This window comes from Podarcis tiliguerta, assembly GCF_965153285.1.
Source record: "Podarcis tiliguerta genome assembly, chromosome: 8".
Taxonomy (NCBI): Eukaryota; Metazoa; Chordata; class Lepidosauria; order Squamata; family Lacertidae; genus Podarcis; species Podarcis tiliguerta.
Genome location: NC_139541.1, coordinates 77083574 through 77099083, shown reverse-complemented (window position 1 = coordinate 77099083; position 15510 = coordinate 77083574). Strand labels below are relative to the sequence as shown.

Here is a 15510-nt window from a genome sequence, read left to right as displayed (position 1 = left end):
AACCGCTAGACAAAGAGACTCACGGAACGGATTATTTTCGTCTTGCGAGGCACCACTGTAATGTAAAAAATTAGGGGGCGTTTTAGACACAGATACATCTCCCCCCATTTTCTTAAATCTGAGTCTCCTAAAATAGGTGGCGTCTTATACATGGGGGTATCTTTACATGGGGGTATCTTATAGACGGAAAAATAGGGTAGTTACAGTGGAACCTCGGGTTACGTTACCCATGGGGTAACCTCGAGTTGCGAAAGCAGCAATTCGGAAGTATTTTGTCACGCACGCATGCGAAGAAGCAGTCTCTCCGGTTGTGAAAACTTCAGGATATGGCCGGACCTCCGGAACGGATCCCGTTTGCAACCAGAGGTGCCACTGAATTTTGAAGTATAGGCCAACTGTCTCCCAAGGGCAGAAAAGGTTGTCTCAAGTCAGGAAGGATTCCAATCGCTGTAGAAGCAGTGGAACAAGCACGTTTTTGCAGCGCATAAGCGCCACAGGCACGTCCCCGCTATGCGCAGGAAGTCCAGTGTCTCTGGAAAATGTGTCAACGCTCGACCTCACTCTCTGCTACTAGCAATGAGCTTCGTGGTACCACATATTTTTATTTTTCTCTCTTCTGCACTAGACGCACAGGGGGATATAATAATGTGGGCAGTCCCTTTCTCGAAATTCGAAGCAGAGGTTTTCCCCTGAGATGCACCCAACTCCTTTGATCTCCCTCTTCTTCCTCTTTCTCTCTCTCGTGCTCCCCCCCCCCCCATTCAGGTGTGGCCGCCAGCTCTCTCTTCACCAGCGGGAAGTTTGCTATTGACCCCGAGCTCCGTGGGGCAGAGTTTGAGCGCATCACTCAGAACCTGGACGTGCACTTTTGGAAGAGCTTCTGGAACCTCACCGAGATGGAGCTGCTGGCTGTGAGTCCTGCCTCAGACGACAGGAGGTCGGACCTACTGGGGGGGAGAAGGGACCTTGGATGGGAGAGAGACTCTGCCTGGATCGGAGGGGGAGCCTGGAGGAGGCATGATCAGGTGGCAGGGAGCGTGAGGCGAGGCAGAGGTTGTGGGAACTGTGAAAGATGGACGGATGGACAGGTTTAGCAAGGGGGGCACCTATAGCAACAAAATGGGCTGTCGAAATTGTATGTATACCTGAAGGAGCATCTCTACCCCCATCGTTCAGCCCGGACACTGAGGTCCAGCTTTCAGGGCCTTCTGGAGGTTCCCTCACTGCAAGAAGTAAGGTTACAGGGAACCAGGTAGAGGGCCTTCTCGGTGGTGGCGCCCACCCTGCATAGCTGCCAACTTTTCCCTTTTCTTGTGAGGAATCCTATTCAGAATAAGGAAATTTTCCTTAAAAAAAGGAAAACGTTGCCAGCTATGCCACCCTGTGGAACGCCCTCCCATCAAATGTCAAGGAAATAAACAACTATCTGACTTTTACAATACATCTGAAGGCAGCCCTACTTAGGGAAGGTTTTAATGTTTGATGTTCTATCGTGTTTTTAATATTCTGTTGGAAACCATCCAGATGGACGGAGTATGAATAAATTATTATTATTATTATTATTATTATTATTATTATTATTAGTGATGCAGCACTGTTCCTGCCGTTCATGCTGCGTACCTGGTCCCTTGCGGGCCACCTCTGCCCTGGATATTCCTGCGGGGAACTGCTCTTTGGATATTCACTCCTAGGGCTCTCACACAGCTTCTGCCCTCTCCGCAGTCCCTCGCCAGCATGGCCTCCTCCCAGGTCCGGCTATCCCGGGCGCTGCTGGTGCCACCACACTCCTTCGACCTGCCTCTGGTTGCTGACCCCCAGCTGACAGTCACCATCACCCCCCCAGTTGCCCACACCGGACCAGGAGCTGTGCAGATGAGACTCATCTCCCACGAGCTGCGGGAGGGACAGGTAAGCAGCTGGGAGCTTGAGCTAGGGTGGATGCGCAGGGTCAGACCTCGTAGCTTCGAGGCATGTGGAATCCCGGGCATTATTTAGCCTCTGGATGCGGCCCCTCAGACCTCTCTCCCTGGCCCTTGGGGCTCTCCCTAGGCCACGTTCTTCACCAGCCTGCCCCGCCCCCTCAAGGGCTTTTGCCTTGCTGGAATTTGTCCTTCAACAGCACTGATGCCTCTCGCCTGCCTGGATGGAAAGCGGTGGGGGTGGTAGTGGTTGGGTCCTGTCATTTTGCATGGCTGGAATGTATCGTCACATCCACGGCACAAACAATCACATAGGCCGCTTTTGCATCCGATCGCAGCCACCGCCAGCCTGTGCCCCGAGAAGATTGCCTGCAAGGGAACTTGTTCTGCAGGCTGAAAAAGCTTCTCCAGGCGTATGTGGCCAAACCGTTCTCGGACGGGACCCTGGCTGAGCGGGACTGCTCTGTAATTGGATGCCGTCCCACATGTCAGTTTCCCTGACTGCAGGAAACCCCCGGAGTCAAGGACAAGGGAGCTGGTCTGTCCTTCTCTGACGTACAGCTTTTTAACCACTCGGCTGCCATTCAGAACATAGGAGACTGCTGGATCAGGCCAGCAGCCCCTCCTGCCCAGCACCATGTTCTCATACTGGCAGACCAGATGCCTCTGGGAAGCAGACCGAGACACAAGAGCGCTCTGCTTTCCTGTGGTTTCCAGCAAATGTTGTTTTGGTCATTGTCTTTGTTGCTGGTGGTGTGTTTAATTGTATGGCTTTCATTGTTAGTTGCTTGAGGCTTTTTTTAAGCAGAAAAAGCAGCATATACAGTGGTACCTTGGTTCTCAAATTTAATCCACTCCAGGAATCCTTTTGACTCCTGAAACGGTTCAAAAACCAAGGCGCGGCTTCCGATTGGCTGCAGGAGCTTCCTGCACTCAAGCGGAAGCTGCGCCCGACATTTGGCTTCTGAAAAACGTTTGCAAACTGGAACATTCAATTCCAGGTTTGCGGCATTCAGGGGCCGATTTGTTCAGGAACCAAGCCGTTCGACTACCAAGGTACCACTGTACACATTTAAAATAAGCACCTTGTTTTCAGTGCTCCGGTTCCAAGGTTACTCTGAAACTCAGACTTCTGTCCTCCCTCCTCCCCCTTTCCCCCCTCACATGCCTGTTACCTTCCTCTGGGGTTTGACCCTGGCTTGCAGGACAAGAGCAAACCAGGGTTTGCTGCAGACGACTAGGAGAACTGTGGTTTGCCTCAAATCAGGAACCTGGGGTGAAGGGGGAGGGCAAATTCCATGTTCCGCAATGGTTGAGGGTTACTCAAATGAAAAATTCATTTTTTATTTAAACGGAGGATCATCCAATTCCCTGCTTGCAATCTGGAGCAACAGATTCCAGGAATGCGTCACAGCAGTCTTGTTTGTCAAGAGAGCCCTTTGAGATTTTGACAGCCCCAGGGACTGGCACCGCCAGGCGGCGGCAGGTGGATGCCAGCTGGGCGCCTCTTGCCTCTCGGGGCCTGGCACTGCACCCTCGACCGCTTGGCCTTTCTCTTTTCTAGGACAGCGAGGAGCTCTGCAACCTCATGCGCCCCGAAGGCCCCCTGGCCCTGGAGCTGCGCTGGAGGACCAAGCCGCTGCCTCGCTCGCCTTACCTGGTGGTGCATTTCCACGGCGGCGGCTTTGTGGCACAGACCTCCAAGTCGCACGAGCCCTACCTGAAATCCTGGGCGCAGGAACTGGGCGCCCCCATCCTCTCCATCGACTACTCGCTGGCGCCGGAGGCTCCCTTTCCTCGGGCCTTGGAAGAGTGTTTCTATGCCTACTGCTGGGCCATCAAGAACTGCCACCTGTTGGGTGAGAAAAGGAGGGCTGGGGGGAAGGAAGGAGGTGGGGGCCAGAACTGGGCTTTGGCCCCAGTGGCCTGAGAGGAACCAGCTGCTAAGATCCTCCTCGGAAGATCACAGGAAGCTGCACTGTGCTGGCTCTGACCTTTGTCTGCCTAGATCAGTGTGTCCCTATGCCAGGCATGGACCACAGCTCCCATCTTTAGGGTTGCCATACACCTGGGAAAACCAGGACGTGTCCTCTTTTGCGGGGCCAACATCCCCATTCGGGCAGATTTTTAAATTTTAAAGGAAACGTCCGAGTTTTTTGGTGGCTTGGGCTGTTCGCTTTTTTGCTCTTCAAGATATGGCAACCCTAGCATCTTAGAATGGTAGAGTTAGAAGGGACCACCAGTGGCGTAGCGTGGGGGGTGCAGGGGGGCCGGCCGCACCGGGCGCAACATCTGGGGGGGGCGCGCTCGCACTCGCAGCTCTCTGCCCCTACCTGGCTCACTCACTCTCACTGCAGTGCTGGCTGTGCGAATCCGATCCGAGCCGCCGGGTCGCCGCCCACTGTGGAGGGGAGGGTGCCAGGCGTGCGGTGCGGAGAGAGAGCGATGGACTATCTGGGGGAGGGATAGTGCAGCGGGGGGCGCGCAAATTACTTGCCTTGCCCCGGGTTAGGGGGCGCAAATTACTTGCCTTGCCCTGGGTTCTGACAACCCACGCTACGCCACTGGGGACCACGTCAGTCCTCTAGTCCCTGCAATACAGGAATCTTTTACCTCTACTTGGGACTCACACCCACGACCCTGAGATTAACTGTCTCACACTCTGCCAACTGAGCTTTCCCAGGAATGACCTTGACCATGGCCATACTGGCTGGGAACAGAGAGTCAAGGAGCCTCTGGGGCAGGGGCCCAGGTTCCCCCCAACCTTGCCCTGTGCCCAAATCTCAGGCAGAACTCGGTTTCCCAGGTGTCCTTCCAGAGATGGTTGGAGGGACATTTCGCATGCAGAGCTGGAGACCTCCAGATCTGAATGACATCTCCCACTAGCGCCCCAGCAAGCATGGCTCCAGCAAGCAACATCGGGGGGGGGGGTCATATTCAGTGTAAGGTCTACTCTGTGTAAATGCCTTGTTTGCATAGAGCTAATAGAGCTAAAAATAATAATAATGAAAGCCTTCTACCAGCTTTTGCTGCCCCGCTTCCGGCGCACAACGAGTTTCCAACGCCAGCCACCCAGCCAGGCTTCTCTTGGGGCTCACAGCCAGGGCTTCCCATGTTGCTTTGTTCGTTGACTTATCATTTCATGAAATTTATGCACCGCCGGGCTGTAAAAGTAAAAATTAAATCTCAAAGCTGTTTACAGAAAGAGGGAAGCAATCAAATTACTGTTGCGAGCTGTCGAAAGCTGCTAATTAAAGCATTTTTGAAAAATAGTAATAATTAAAAATCATGATCAACGAGAAGAAGATTAAAACACGTATCATCAGTCTGGATCAGTGGTTCCCAATTAGCTAAGTACTATGAAACTCCTATTTTTTCAAAAACCAAGCCAGGGACACCCGCTGCTTTTGAGAAATGTTGATACCTCTATGGTAGTTTTCTGTTATGTCCCACGGAACATAACAGACCACCAATTGGGAACCACTGATCTACATGTGCCTAAAGAAAAAGGAAGTGCGGGCACTGCCACTGCCCGTGGTGTCTGGCATTCGGAGAGGGTTCTGCTGCTGGGTTTTGAAAAAGAGCCCTCTGCCAGTGTGGTGTAGTGGTTAAGAGCGGTAGTCTCATAATCTGGGGAACCAGGTTCGCGTCCCCGCTCCTCCACATGCAGCTGCTGGGTGACCTTGGGCCAGTCACACTTCTCTGAAGTTTCTCAGCCCCACTCACCTCACAGAGTGTGTGTTGTGGGGGAGGAAGGGAAAGGAGAATGTTAGCTGCTTTGAGACTCCTTAAAGGGAGTGAAAGGCGGGATATCAAATCCAAACTCTTCTTCTTCTTCTTCTGCCCTGCTTGCCCCGAGTGGTTCTGACCTCTTTTCTCTCCCCCGCCGCTTGGCAGGTTCCACAGCCCAGACGGTGTGCCTCGCAGGAGACAGCGCTGGCGGAAACCTGTGCATCACCGTCTCCATGCGGGCTGCCGCCTTCGGGATCAAGATGCCAGACGGGATCATGGCGGCGTACCCGGCCACCCTCATGCAGGTCTCGGCCTCGCCCTCCCGCCTCCTCACCTTGCTCGACCCGCTCCTGCCTCTGAGCGTGCTGTGCAAGTGCCTCAGTGCCTATGCCGGTGAGGGCAGGGGATGCTTGGGGAGCAAGAGGGGTAAAGGGAAGCGGCGGTTGAAGGTCGTAGGGTTAGTTAAGCTGGGCTGTGTGGTTGGCTGGCATCTTTCTGTCTCGGGAGACCACGGAGGACTGCGCCTTTGGGAGGGAAGTCAAACCATTGGAGAATCACAGCGCCTGCTGTGGCTGTTGAGCCTGATAAGGGAGAGACATGTTTTGTTGCAGCTGGGGCAGAGGAAGGCGTCCCGTTGTGTGGCTGCAGGCTTATTCTCACTGCGCTCCTCCCAGCGGTCATTTCTGCTCTGGCCACTACTGTGGACAGTAAGAGCTGTTTGACAGTGGAATTTGCTGCCAAGGAGTGTGGTGGAGTCTCCTGCTTTGGAGGTCTTTAAGCAGAGGCTTGACAACCATATGTCAGGAGTGCTCTGATAGTGTTTCCTGCTTGGCAGGGGGTTGGACTCGATGGCCCTTGTGGTCTCTTCCAACTCTATGACTCTATGTGGATGCACGACTTGACTGCTTGTCTCCAGGCACGTCTGCAAGGGATTCCCACGTGGCAGAGTTGACACTGCCAGACTTCCTGTCTCATTTGCAGACATCTTTGAAATACAGAGTTGAAGGCATCTGGCTTCAGACGCACAGTGGTGTTTCTGCTGCTGCTTTTAAAACGCAAAACTGTTTTCTCTTTATTTCACTGGAGCCCCGTAAGGCAGCTGTCAACCCTGTATAAGATAGATAGGTAATTTATTACGGTCGGAGACCAGCTTATAAAACACACTTGGGGGTACAGTCACAGAAGGAAAACAAACAATTAAAACAATGTACAGCAATAAATTAGGGACGCGGGTGGCGCTGTGGGTTAAACCACAGAGTCTAGGACTTGCCGATCAGAAGGTCAGCGGTTCGAATCCCCACAACGGGGTGAGCTCCCCTTGCTCGGTCCCTCCTCCTGCCAACCTAGCAGTTCGAAAGCACGTCAAAGTGCAAGTAGATAAATAGGTACCACTCCGGCAGGAAGGTAAACAGCGTTTCCGTGCGCTGCTCTGGTTCGCCAGAAGCGGCTTAGTCATGCTGGCCACATGACCCAGAAGCTGTATGCCGGCTCCCTCGGCCAATAAAGCGAGATGAGCGCCGCAACCCCAGAGTCAGCCACGACTGGACCTAATGGTCAGGGGTCCCCTTTACCTTGACCTTACAACAATAAATTTAAAATTAATAAACACGATAAGCGTATAGACACTTGAAACTTTAAGATAAACTACCGCAGGGAGCTGACCCAGATTCACCCATGGAACCGAGTTTGGGGATTTTCTTAACGAACTAGTTTGAGTCAGGAGATGGTCTGCGCCTACAGATCTGTACACAGAATCTGGCGACCATCCGGGTCGTCTTCTGACCTTTGCCTAACAGGAAAAGGTCGAATTTTTGCTTTTCCGGGAGGTCAGCGAGCCTCACCAGTAGGCAGCACATATACTAAAACTTGTACAGTGGTACCTCGGGTTAAGTACTTAATTTGTTCCGGAGGTCCGTTCTTAAACTGAAACTGTTCTTAACCTGAAGCACCACTTTAGCTAATGGGGCCTCCTGCTGCTGCCGCGCCGCCTGAGCCCAATTTCTGTTCTTATCCTGAAGCACTATTTCTGGGTTAGCGGAGTGTGTAACCTGAAGCGTATGTAACCCGAGGTACCACTGTGTAAGACTTGTACCCCGAATAAAACCAGAAAATGAAAGAGGTGGTGAGGAGTACCGTGAGAGGTGTAGGAAAGGGAGCCGGAAGGTTATAAGGGCATGGCAAAAATCTGGGTGTGTTTGTACGGTTTTAGGGAACATGTCTTGACCTGACTGTCTGGGTCTCTTTCCCCCCTTTCCATTCCAAGGGATGGAGCCAGAACAGTGCGAGTCTCCCACCCTGGAGAAACTGAGCCCTGTGAACATGGTGCGCCGAGACACCACCATGCTCTTCCGAGACTTGCGCCTGGGAGCCTCCTCCTTGTTTGGTTCCTTGCTGGAGAACACGGGAAAGATCAATGGGGCTGATGCTCCGATAGGTAAGAATCAGCCCTCCCCCACCGCTCCTCTGCCTCGCCATCTTTTCTTGCTCCTCATTCCCCGCTGTCCTCTGACCCATCTTGTCCCTGCAGGGCGCTGCCCCTTCTCCTGGGGCCTGCGGGGCTCCTGCCAGTGCCCCCTGGCCCAGCTGCTGGCGATGCTGTCCCCGGCGCGGCTCTTCCGATTGCAGGGCCCGACTCTTACTAACCTGGCAGCTGGTAGGAGCCGCCTCCTGCCCCTAACGGCATGCAGCGCTGCTTGAGGCGAGGAGAAGGGGGCAGGGCTGCATCAATGCCCTTGCTGGCCAGCCCCAGGGGAGGGTCCTGCGGCTGGCACAGGGTGGCATGTGCAATGGCATCGTCTGAACAGGGCGGGCTGGCTTGGAGTGGTGCTATTGTTGTTGCTGCTGCTGGCTCAGCATGGCATTTGTGGGAAAGAGCTAGATAAGGCGTTGAAGACAGAGAACCTCAGATTTTGCACTGCTCTATTCTCATTCTACAATATTGATTCTGGCATGCTTGCATGCAGAAATCTCATCTTTTCTCTCTTTTAACGGTTCCATGAATCGCTAGGTTGAGAGGGGAAGGAAAAAGAGTTTGTTCACTCAGGCTGGATCTACACTGATCGGTAAAAACACTTTTAAAAAAGTAATATAGCTCTCCATGCAAATCTCCATTGACGACAGATCGCTGCTCGACAGTGCCCTCTGGTGTCACGTTTCTATAACACAATTTTAAACGTTTTAACTGAGCAGTGTAGATTAGTCCCCAGATTTCCAGTTTTGATGACCTGAGCCAAATTGGACCATTGTTTCTCTCTCTCCTCTCCGTCCCCCCAGCTGCCACCTCACCTGCTGCACTGTTGAAGGATAGAACCTTGTTTCCTTTCTTTCTGCCGTTCTTTTAGCCGTCCCTTCAGGCAAGAACTGAGATTCTCAGAATTCTGTGTCCTGGGTTTTTAGGCCACATTCCTCATGGCAGCCGCTGCTTGGGGAAGTCTCGCCTGAGCAAACTGACAGTTACGGCCTGATACACTGGGCCAGCATCACATGCAGCACAATCCCTGTGCAAAACAGCCTGGCATTGATTGGCAGCCGCTCACGCCAATGGGCCTCAAGGAGGCTGCCTTCCTTCCCGTCATTGGCTGACTCTTTCCCATGGCGCACGCTGCTGGGGAAGGGAGCAGGAAGGGGAGAGGGGGGATTATGTTTGCATCTTTACAGGGAAGAGGTAGAGCCTGTGCTTCTTTGTGTAGAAGGTCCCAGCTTCAACCCTTGGGATCACCGGGTAATAATAATAATAATAATAATAATAATAATAATATTTTTTTATTTATACCCCGCCTTCCCCAGCCAAGGCCGGGCTCAGAGCGACTTACAAGCAATAATAAAAACAAGATGAATGATTACAACTTAAAAACAAAAATAAAATACAACATTAAAATAATGGAACATTAAAATATTAATGGTGATGCTGTCCCTGGCGCAGCTCTTCCGATTGCAGGGCCTGACTCTTACTAACCCGGCAGCTGGTAGGAGCCGCCTCCTGCCCCTAACGTACCATACCCTAAAGGTATGGGTAAAAAGATCTTTGCTAACAGACCTGGGAAAGACGCTTGTCTGAGGCTCTGAGGGTGACAGCTGGTCTGGGTTGGTGGGTCGTCTGTTTTGGCCAAATTCAGCTTTCCATGTTCCATGCAAAGGTGTCTCTGGTTCCACTTTCAGAGGCAGTGTATCTCTGACGATCGCTGGGAATCACAGGCAAGGAGAGAGGGCTATTGCTCTCAGGTTATGCTTGCAGGCGTCCCATGGGCAACTGGCCAGTCCCTGTAAGAACAGAGTGCTGCGCCAGATTGGCTCTTCTGTTCTTCTACCCGCAAAGCAAGCTGTGCCCTTGTTTTGCAGAGGGACACCCACTTTTGTGCTTTATTTTGGATTTTTGGAGGCATTAGATCAGGCATGTTCAAAGTCTGTTGCGGCAGTTTATTTTTCGGGGGGGGGATCCAAAAAAACAAACAAACCTCAACAACCTCAATCCTAAAAAAAGGTTAACAACTTTGGTTGGCCTTTTGGTCGGCCCTCACGGCCCTTCACTTCATCAATCTGGCCCTCTTTGAAAAAAGTTTGGACACCGCTGTGGTAGATGACGGTGATTTAAATTTGTATATCAGCCTTTCATGCGAAGATTTCAGGGCAGTTCACAGCATGAAATACAGACTAAAACCACAAAGCAGATAATAAATGTGATGATTTATTATTATAATAATGGTTTTATAACTTGCTGGAAGCTGGCCAGAGTGTCTGGGGAAACCCAGTCAGATGGGCAGCGTATTATTATTACTATTATTACAAAATATATCAAATTCTCCTCCCACAAACACATTTAAAAGGACATGGATTGGCTAATTAAACGAAGACTAGGGAGAAGAATGTTTTTGCCTGGCGCCTAAAGATATGCAATGAAGGCGCCAGACGAGCCTCCCTGGGAAGAGCATTTCACAAACGGGGAGCCACCACAGAGAAGGCCCTTTCTCATGTTGTCACCCTCTGGACTTCTCATGGACACAAAGAAGGGCCTGAGATGATGATCGCAGAGTCTGGGTCGGTTTATATGGGGAGAGGCAGTTCTTGAAGTATTGCGGTTTGTTTACAAAACTGAAAAGAACCACGTGGTAGCAAGGAGGAGGCAGTGGGGGGAGCATTTGGGGGGGGTGCTAGCCAGGGAAGGTATGGGGAGATGTGTGGCGTGGACCGGTAGGGCAGTGTGCTCCCTGCAACAGGAGGACATTCTGCACCCTTTGTAAACTGGAGCATTTTACCGCAGTCCCCAGGGGTGCTTCCTAGATCAGGTGTCGCTTTCTCTCCTCGGTATCGGGTTTTGCAGCAAGAAACAGGAAACGAAAGCAGCAATGGGCTGGGACCACAGAGGGTAAGGGAGCAGGTTTATCCTCATTCACCCTATAATTATTATTATTATTATTAATTGAATTTCTATACACTGGTACCTCGGGTTAAGAACTTAATTCGTTCTGGAAGCCCGTTCTTAACCTGAAACTGTTCTTAACCTGAAGCACCACTTTAGCTAATGGGGCCTCCCACTGCCGCCACGCTATTTGTGTTGTCATCCTGAAGCAAAGTTCTTAACCCAAAGTACTATTTCTGGGTTAGCAGAGTCTGTAACCTGAAGCATCTGTAAACTGAAGCGTCTGTAACCCGAGGTACCACTGTACCGCCTTATACCTGGAGGTCTCAGGGAGGTTCACAGAACAAAATCAAAATATAAAACCACAAAATATATAACCAAAATAAAAACAATAACCCAGTAACCACCTCTCCCCAAACCCAGAAGCTGCTACTGTGTGTGCGCAGAGAGGGAGGGAAGAGTTATTGAGTGAACATTGGCTCTAGGGAAACAGTGAACGCTGGGATTTGTGCTGAGAAGAGCAACGACGGGTCTCACTGTGGTCGAAACTGCACTGTGAGGCACTCATTAACCAGTCACTCCCCACCCGGCACACAGAGCCTGTGAGGAAGAGCATCTCCGAGGTGGGCCTCAAATCCAAGTCGCTCGCCAGCAGCAAAGAATCCCGCAAGAGCCAGACCTACCAGAACCTTTCCTGTGCCTCGGATGCCTCTCCGGCCCAAAGCCCTGCCCAAAGTCCCGCCCCGGCCCCAGACCCGGACCCTCCGGCGGCCAGCTTCTTCATGAGCGATGGCAAGCACGAGGCGGTGCCCCCCAGCTACGACGGCACCCTGACCTTCCCCGACGGCTTCCAGCCTCTGCGCTCCGACCAGCCGGCCACCTGCATGCCCCTGGAGCTGTCACCCATCGTCAAGAACCCGTTCATGTCGCCGCTGCTGGCGCCAGACGCGATGCTGAAGGGGCTGCCGCCCATCCACATCGTGGTGAGTGAGGCTGCGGGGTAACGGTGCCCATCTTGGCCCCCTGTCCAGTGGCTGCGCTGGCTTGGAGCTCGCGGGATTCAGGAGGTCAACAAGTTTCAGAGGCAGGTGCTAGGGTCAAGTCAACAATAACTCACAAGGTGTCAGCGAAGTTCAGACTTCATTCAAAGAAACAAAACACCTTGGGCCTAGTGAGCCTGGTAATTCTCCCTAATAGGTCTTGTCCCAATGAGGCAGTTGCAAAGGCTTTGCACCGCTCTCTAAGCCTCCTCATCCCCCAGGTCCTTCCCTCGCAATCTGGAAGGATTGGGGAGCTGGTTGCAGCAGGAGTTGGGGACTCCCTGGATTCTTCAGTGGCTGGTCTCATCTCTGCCTCCTGGCCCCCTTCCTCTCCTGCCTCTGATTCTGGACTGCTCTCTGCCACAGCCTCTCCCTGCTCACTAAACCCTGTTACCTCTCCAGCTTCGGACACCTTCTTTTCCCAGTCTTCTCCTTCTTCCCCCTCTGACCACTCATTGTCGTCCCACCACCAGTCCCCGGGCTCTGAATCTTCTTCCCCTAGGGGTGCCCTGGGGGGGGGGGTCCCCAAATGATGCCTCTCACCGCTCTTCCGCATCCAGCCAGTCCACGACAACAGGATACAAAAGTTAGCCGACCAGCCTCCCTCAGGCTTCACAAAACTGTGCAGTTGGTTGTCAGGGTGTGGGGGAACAGGTTTCAGCAGCACGTGTTAAGGAAGCCTTTGCCAGGGACTCCCATTGGCCCCAGTCCTGGCTAGGGGCTGATGGGAGTTGGGTCCAAAACACCTAAAAGCCACCAAGTTGGCAAAAGCTGTCTTAAGGGAAGAGGTGCCAGGGAGTTCTCTGGGGCGGTGTGGGATGGGGAAAGAAGCAAGGGAGCGGCTATGTTAGGCATTTCAGCATCTCTTCTCAAGAAAACAGCCTACCGGATGCCTTAGGGGGAGAGTCGCCCCTTGGCATGATGGGAATATCCTTCCATTCATCAGATGGGAAGGCAAACCCTCTGCAGGAGTCGCTCCTATCTCTCACCCTGTCCTTTTGACTTTCCTTTGCCCCACCCTCCTCTGGACCCCCACATCTCCCACCCCACCCACACGGCAATTGGGCAGGGTTGTCACAGGTTCTCCACCCCCTGGTTTACAGTTGGCAGCCCATTCACTCTGCCTCCCTTCCCTGCCTCTCCCTAGGCTTGCGCCCTCGACCCCATGCTGGACGACTCGGTGATGTTTGCCCGGCGGCTTCGAGCGCTGGGGCAGCCGGTGACTCTGCGGGTGGTGCAGGACCTCCCCCACGGCTTCCTGAGCCTCTCCCAGCTGTGCCGCGAAACGCGCCAGGCCTCTGCCCTATGCACGGAGCTGATCCGGGACATCCTGGTCCCCCAGGATCCGGCCACACAGCAGCCCGCGGCCACTGCCTCCCACCGGAAACACCGGAAGCTGGAGAGGACCTCCCACGGCACCGGGGCTGCCGCCAGCCGAGCCGCCAACCACACTCCTGCCCAGGAGAACAGCGCGGTGACGGCCGCCGAACAGGAGGGGCCAAACGGCGCGGCGGTGGGGAGCGGTGCAACGCCCGACGCCCAGGCCAGAGCAGCCCAGGAGCACCAGGAGGGCAGCAGGTCCCCCGAAGGCCAGCAAAGTGGGGTCACAGACAGGTCCACCCCTGCCTCGGGTCCCGGCCCCTCCGACGGCACGGTGGGCAGGGGGGTGGGGGCCTGAGCCCTCCTGCATCACTGGAACCGCTTTGTTTGAGAAGGTGTGGCGTGGCTTCGTTTTGCAGTGGAAATCCCTCTTGGTGCTTTTTTTCTATCTGCACACTCCTGCCATTGATGGGTTGCGGGAGGCACTTGTCCCGTTGCTTCCAAAACCTAGGGGCCGGTTGCCCCGTATTCTCCGTTTTTATACATGTTGGAGTGTTTTTAAAAGGGCAGAACCCTGCTGCCGATGGGTCCTGGCAGTTCTGGAGTTTGTGCGCCTCCTTCTCGCCCACGGCCCCTTCCACTATCCTGCTCCTTTCTTCGCACACCAGCAGCCCCACCACCACATGCCTTCCTATGCACATAACACCCCACTGCCGTCCAAGCACCCCCAAGGACGATCTGTGTTGGGGGGGCGTCTTGGCACAGATGAGCACAAGCACTGACCTCCCTTCTCCTTCTCGGGAGGAAACGGGGGAGCAGGGCAGCTTCCCAGTTCTTTCAGGGCTGCCCAGCCCACTCCTCTCCCTTGCACAATAAGCATAAAATCAGCCACTGCCCAGTCCCGACCCTCGATGGGGCATCCCGGCTGCCACTTCTCAGTATTCACTTTTGTTCTTGGGGGACGCATTCCATCACACTGTGACCTTCCTGTCCTCCTAACTCAACAAGCTCCCCCCACTTGCCTTTCACTGTTGTTGCTGCTGCTACGAACCAAACCGGGGTGGGGGGGGGGAGAGAAGATCTGGGTGCTTCTGCCCTCCTGAAAAAGGGCTGTGGTGTTCCCTCCCCACCTGCAAGAGTTGCGGCGGGGGGGGGGGGGACTATTTTTGTAAATAAAAGCTGGTTCAATTTTGAACGACTCGTCCTCTGTCCTTTGGATGTGTGTGTCTGTGTCCCTTCAAGCAGTACCGGTAAGGCTGAGAGAGGCACCCTGCGGGCAGAATAATACTTCTACCCAACCTGTTGCACAGCGATATTGTGCTAATCAAGGCAGCAGTAGCACAGGTAGTGCCTACAGAGAGTGAGGAACCTTTGCCCCTCCTGTTGTCACTGAACTACAACTCCCATCATCCCCAGTGGTTGGTCCCATGGTCCAGGGGTACTGGGAGTTGTAGTGCAGGAGCAGCTGGGAGGACAAAAGTTATTCTGCATGGCACCTGGGATAGGAGATTCCTGCATTTTGGGGGTGGGTTGGGCTAAATGGCCCTTGAGAGTTCCTCCTAACCCTACGTTTCTACAAAAAGCAACTAGTCTATAGCATTTTGTCTAGAAGCATCTAAAGGTAAAGGGAAACCCTGACCGTTAGGTCCAGTCGTGGCCGACTCTGGGGTTGCGGTGCTCATCTCGCTTTATTGGTTGAGGGAGCCGGTGTACAGCGTCCGGGTCATGTAGCCAGCATGACTAAGCTGCTTCTGGCGAACCAGAGCAGCGCATGGAAATGCCATTTACCTTCCCGCTGGAGCAGTACCTATTTATCTACTTGCACTTTGATGTGCTTTCGAACTGCTAGGTTGGCAGGAGCAGGGACCAAGCAACAGGAGCTCAACCTGTCGTGGGGATTCAAACCGCCGACCTTCTGATCCGCAAGCCCTAGGCTCTGTGGTTTATTTTTTTTATTTTTTTAAAAATAATATTTATTTTGAACAATTTAAACACTATAAAAAAACAAAAACAAAAAAAGAACAATACAATACAATACAAAGACACTACATAACACTAACACATCAAACTAACAAAACCAAACAAAAACAGTTTAAAACACTCAAACAGTTTCAATATCTTGTCTTTCATTTACTTATTTCAC

General features: G+C 53.0%; 1 protein-coding gene across 3 annotated transcripts in view; it reads left to right on the top strand.

The window, feature by feature from the left end:
• LIPE (lipase E, hormone sensitive type) overlaps window positions 1-14562 on the top strand; it is a 29680-nt gene extending 15118 nt beyond the window's left edge. For all 3 annotated transcript variants that reach the window (XM_083454990.1, XM_083454992.1, XM_083454991.1), the window contains 7 exons: window positions 766-911; window positions 1723-1908; window positions 3484-3778; window positions 5817-6044; window positions 7915-8085; window positions 11605-11990; window positions 13195-14562. In XM_083454990.1, the coding sequence (XP_083311116.1) occupies window positions 766-911; window positions 1723-1908; window positions 3484-3778; window positions 5817-6044; window positions 7915-8085; window positions 11605-11990; window positions 13195-13725 (1943 nt within the window). In that variant the 3' untranslated portion in view covers window positions 13726-14562. The remainder of the gene's footprint in view (window positions 1-765; window positions 912-1722; window positions 1909-3483; window positions 3779-5816; window positions 6045-7914; window positions 8086-11604; window positions 11991-13194) is intronic.
• The last annotated feature ends 948 nt before the right edge of the window (window positions 14563-15510 follow it).